Source organism: Castor canadensis, chromosome 11 (assembly GCF_047511655.1).
Source record: "Castor canadensis chromosome 11, mCasCan1.hap1v2, whole genome shotgun sequence".
Taxonomy (NCBI): domain Eukaryota; kingdom Metazoa; phylum Chordata; class Mammalia; order Rodentia; family Castoridae; genus Castor; species Castor canadensis.
The window spans coordinates 18,933,704-18,938,663 of record NC_133396.1 but is presented as its reverse complement, the minus strand read 5'-3'; the positions used below and the strand labels follow the sequence as shown (position 1 = coordinate 18,938,663).

Genomic DNA, 4,960 nt, shown 5'->3' with positions numbered 1-4,960 from the left:
CATCCATCCCAGCCAAATCCGAAAGGGAAAATGAAAGAGGGACCAGAAGAAACAGGTCCCAGCTGTCTCTCAAGGTCCTGTCCTCAGCTGTAACACCCCAGCCCCAGGGTGAGTGGGGTTGGGAGGGGGTCTGGGGTTACCAGGGGCCTGTGGGGACCTGCGGGGAGTGTGTGTGTCAGGGGAGGCTCTCAGGAGGCACCGGAGGACACCAGGGAGGTGGTGGGAGAGGGCTGCGCAGCATTTCCAGAGCTCTAAGGGATGGGTGGGAGGGGGCATCTCCAACAAGGGATCTGGGAGAGTTATGGAAGTGGGGGTTACCTTTGCGCCAATCCCCAATCCTGAGAGAAGTTCACAGCAGTGAAAAGGGCAAGAGAAATGGGGGGCAGGGAAAGGGGGAAGTGGGGACCAGGTCCCTCTCTTGCCCATAGAAAGCACCCTGGAGCACACAGGTTGGACCTTTGTGTCCACAGTGCAAGTCAGGACTGGCCCTGAGGACCTAGAAGGTCCTTTCCTGAGAGCCAGGAATCTGAAGTGCCACAGGGTCTAGGCAAGCAGGCCCACACCCCTGGTGTCTAGCTAAAAGCCAGGGGGAACCCCTCCACAACACCCCTGTGCCCCCCAAAAACACAATTCATAGCTGAGAATCACCCCACTACACTCGGCTGCCCCAGGGTTCGAGATTAACTCACTGCTTCCCACAAAACTCAAGCTCCTCTGACCCCTTGCCCATCCTGAAGTTAGACCTAGTAATGACCCCACACCACACGGGGCGGGAGGGTGAAGGGGAGACGACTCATGGGCCCCATCTGTCCCAGCCTCTGATTGTCCCCTGCATCCCCAGCGCCATGGGAGAGTGGGCGTTCCTAGGCTCGCTGCTGGACGCCGTACAGCTGCAATCACCGCTGGTGGGTCGCCTCTGGCTGGTGGTCATGCTGATCTTCCGCATCCTTGTGCTGGCCACGGTGGGCGGCGCCGTGTTCGAGGACGAGCAGGAGGAGTTCGTGTGCAACACGCTGCAGCCGGGCTGTCGCCAGACCTGCTACGACCGCGCCTTCCCTGTCTCCCACTACCGCTTCTGGCTCTTCCACATCCTGCTGCTGTCGGCGCCGCCGGTGCTGTTTGTCATCTACTCCATGCACCAAGCCAGCAAGGAGGCGGGCGGCGCGGAGACGGCGGCGGCCACGGCGGCGACGCCGTGCGCGCGCGGGGGACCCGAGGGACTGTGCGCGCCCTGCGCCCTGCGCGCCCGCCGCGCGCGCCGCTGCTACCTGCTGAGCGTGGCGCTGCGCCTGCTGGCCGAGCTGGCCTTCCTGGGCGGCCAGGCGCTGCTCTATGGCTTCCGCGTGGCCCCGCACTTCGCGTGCACCGGTCCGCCCTGTCCCCACACGGTCGACTGCTTCGTGAGCCGGCCCACCGAGAAGACCGTCTTCGTGGTCTTCTATTTCGCCGTGGGGCTGCTCTCGGCGCTGCTCAGCGTGGCCGAGCTGGGCCACCTGCTCTGCAAGAGCCGGCCGCGCGCCGGGGAGCGCGACAACCGCTGCAACCGCGTGCACGAGGAGGCGCGGAAGCTGCTGCCGCCGCCACCGTCCGCCCTGCCCTCTCGGCGCCCGGGCCCCGTCCCCTACGCCCCGCCGGCCTATGCGCACCCCGCGCCGGCCGGCGACACAGAGGGCGAGGGCAGCAGCGGCCGCAGCAAGGCGTCACTGGCCACTGTCCGCCAGGACCTGGCCATCTAGCGGCGGGCTGTGCGGACGGCGAGGTCCGAGGCCGAACCCCACCACCAGGGTCCTTGCCTCTGAAGCGAGAAGTGGCTTCCGCAAGGACTGTCGCAGGACCCTGCCTGAGCAGAAGACGCGCAGTGGGGATGGCCCCGGACGGCATCGCCACGCCCCCGGTGCTAGCAGCGGCCGTGCTGGGGGCGTGCAGAATGAACTAGGGCCAGTCCGATGCAGTGATCCAGGCAGGAAGGGAGGAGGACAGGGGGCCTGAGTGGAAGTGGACAGGAAGGCAGCTGGTGGCCTGGCTGTTGTTCAGAGGAGCGGCTCCGTGGGCTCTCTGTGAGTGTGCACACGTGCACACCTGAACACACTGAGCTGTGTGTGCATGCACATGGAACCCTGGGTGAGCTGTGTGTGTGCGTGCATGTGCACCTGTGTGAGGACCACACATGCATCTACATACACGTGTACCCACGCATGAACCTCTGTCGTCCCAAGTGAGTTGTGTGTGCACATGTGTGTGCACACGGACCCACGTACCTCCTGGGTGAGCTGTGCACATGTGCGTGCAGACACGTGTATGTGGTGAGTTGTGCATATACACCTGTGCATGCATTATCGACACATGTATGTGTATCCTTCATGAGCCCTCCGTGTACACTTACGTGTACAATGTACAAACACACCTGTACACACATTCAGCCCGGTGAGCTCTGTGTGCATGTGTTTATCTGTGGTCACTGTCTTGATGACCAGGATCCAAAGTGTGCGGCAGGCACAATGACTCCCCCTCAGTCTCTGCTGCCCTAACCTAGTCACCTGTAAGGGGATCCAAAGAAGGCATGGCCTCCAGAGGGAGGCCCACCTTATAAGGCAGGGGAAGGCAGGTGTCCCTGTTCCCTGCACAGTCCCAGGTCTGTGACCCCATCTCAGCTCTTTATCCGCTGGCTGGGCCTGGCCAATGGCAGCAGAGTGGGGTTGGGACCAGAGGGCAGGAAAGGCAAGTGTTACTCTTGTTTTCCATCTCCACCCTCCCTGTTCTCCCAGACTGTAACATGGCTAGGTCCCTCCCTATCCTCAGGAGAAACCTGCTCCCCAAACAAATGCTCCTGGCCCCACAACCCCCTGCAGTATCTCTTCTTCCTGCCCAGGTAAAGAGCTGTGTGCAGAGCAGCCTTGCACCTTCCTGTTTCTTCTCTGCCCTCACCTAGCTTCCTCCTTCACCACTCCAGTGGGCCCACTCTCCATAAACTCACCCAGGAGCTACCCCCACACCTACCTTGGGGCCAAATCAGACCCTGCTGACCAGGCTGGCCTTTGACCACCACACCCCCACTTTGCCCATTTTCTCCCACATTCCTAGTGTTCCCTCTCTGTCCTTTCATGTAGTCTTCCTCCTCAGACTTCCTAAATAGCCCTCCTACTTAACCCTCAGGGGCTCCCCTGCCCTAGGGGTGAGGTCAGCCCCTTCCAGCCCCCACTTGGTCAGGCCTCCAGCCACATCACACCAGCTTCCAAACTATGCTGAGGTTTCTGCTCCTGACAAACGCCATGCCCATTTGTGTTCTTTCTGTTCACTGCCTCATATAGGTGTGTTATCTGAGGAACTGGAGGGGTCTTGGTGCCCACACATCATGGGGCCCACATACATATCCACACTCCCAATGGACACTTCAGCTCTGATGGAAGTCAGTTCTGGAACTGCAGCCTGGAACCCTCCACACAAATGCAGATGTGGATAACCAGCTGATTCCAGATATATTCATTCAACAAATATTTGTTGGGTACCTACTATGTGTTTTCAAGATCAGCATCATGAGATAAAATTGCATGTGAGTCTCAAATGTAATTTCAAATTTTCCATTAACCACATTATAGAAGCAAAATAAAGCATGAGATTAAAGTTAGTAGTGTATTTTTTAAAACTTGGTCTATCCAAAATAGTACCATTTCAAACTGTTGGGTGATATTAAAAATATTAAGGAAATATATTACTTTCTTTTTTTTTGTTTTGGTGGTATTGGGGCTTGAACTCCGGGCCTACACCTTGAGGCACTCCACCAACCCTCTTTTGTGACGAGTTTTTTTGCCCAGGCTGGCTTCAAACCTCGATCCTCCTGATCTCTGCCTCCCGAGTAGCTAGGATTACAGGCTTGAGCTACTAGTGCCCAGCTCTTCACTTTCTTTTTGCCAGTAGTGGGGTTTGAACTCAACGCCTCATGCTTATTACACAGGTACTCCACCATTTGAGCCACACCTCCAGCCCTTCCTTCACATTCTTGCTTTCCATGCAAAGCCTTCCATCTGGTGTGTACTTTATGGTCAGAGAACATCTCAGTGCTACAGCCCAAGGCCCAGTCACCACACATGGCTTGTGGCCAAGTGTGGTACAGCACAAATCCAGATGTTCGGCTGCAGTAGTAAGCACCCCCTGCTCTCATGGAACTTATCTTATGGTGGGGAAGACAACAATAAGTAGACACAGAGAATATGTCAGGCAGTGATGTAAATAAGGAGGGAGAGAGAGTGACATTCCTGAGCTGGTGATATTTTAAACAGAATGTTGCAAGACTATGAAGCTGTCTCCAAGAAAAACATCCATGGGGAGGGAATGGCATATGCAAAGGCTCTGAGGCAGAAATGTGCAGAGGCCAATAGAGAGACTGGTATGGCTGGAGTGGAGTGAGCAATAGGGTGAGCTACCAGCACCCCAAATGCTCCCCTAGCCTCCTTAGTTGCTCCACTCTGTAACTGCCCCTCCATCTCCTGGAGTCACCTCCGCCAGCTGTCCCATCCATCTTCTACCCACCTTCCATAGTTCCTCAGTCACCTGTTCCTCTCATTCACCATTGTGTCCCTATATCCACTCTTTTATCACCCTTTAAAGGGTCAGCCCCAACACTGCCAGCCTGAAGATCTCCCACAGCCTCTGCTCTGGCCCCTCCAAGTCCAAACTGAACCCCTGGCATGGTGCACACTGCAATGAAACACTCAGGAGGCAAAGGCAGTTCAAGGCTAGCCTGGGGTTCACAGCGAGAACCTGTCTCAAAACAAAATCCCCCAAAATAAGCCAAGTGCCTGTGGCTCATGCCTGTAATCCTAGCCACTTGAGAGGCTGAGGTCAGGAGGATGGCAGTTCAAGGCCAGCCCAGGCAAAAAGTTCACAAGACCCCCTTCTCCACCAATAGCTGGACCAGTGGCTTGCACCTGCCATCCCAGCTATGGTGGAGACCTAAAATAGG

The 4,960-nt window shown here is 56.9% G+C and overlaps 1 protein-coding gene across 3 annotated transcripts; it reads left to right on the top strand.

Moving 5' to 3' along the window:
* Nucleotides 1-3,676, top strand: Gjd3 (gap junction protein delta 3). Of its 3 annotated transcripts, none has more exons than XR_012438552.1 (3): nt 1-108; nt 842-2,057; nt 3,309-3,676. XR_012438552.1 is itself a non-coding variant. In XM_074045676.1 (2 exons), exon 2 carries the CDS (start codon nt 846-848, stop codon nt 1,734-1,736), a length of 891 nt encoding a protein of 296 aa, XP_073901777.1. In that variant the 5' UTR covers nt 1-108; nt 842-845; the 3' UTR covers nt 1,737-3,676. The 3 variants fall into 3 exon arrangements, 1 of the variants encoding a protein (XP_073901777.1); XR_012438551.1 differs by having other exon boundaries at nt 842-2,121; XM_074045676.1 differs by having other exon boundaries at nt 842-3,676.
* The last annotated feature ends 1,284 nt before the right edge of the window (nt 3,677-4,960 follow it).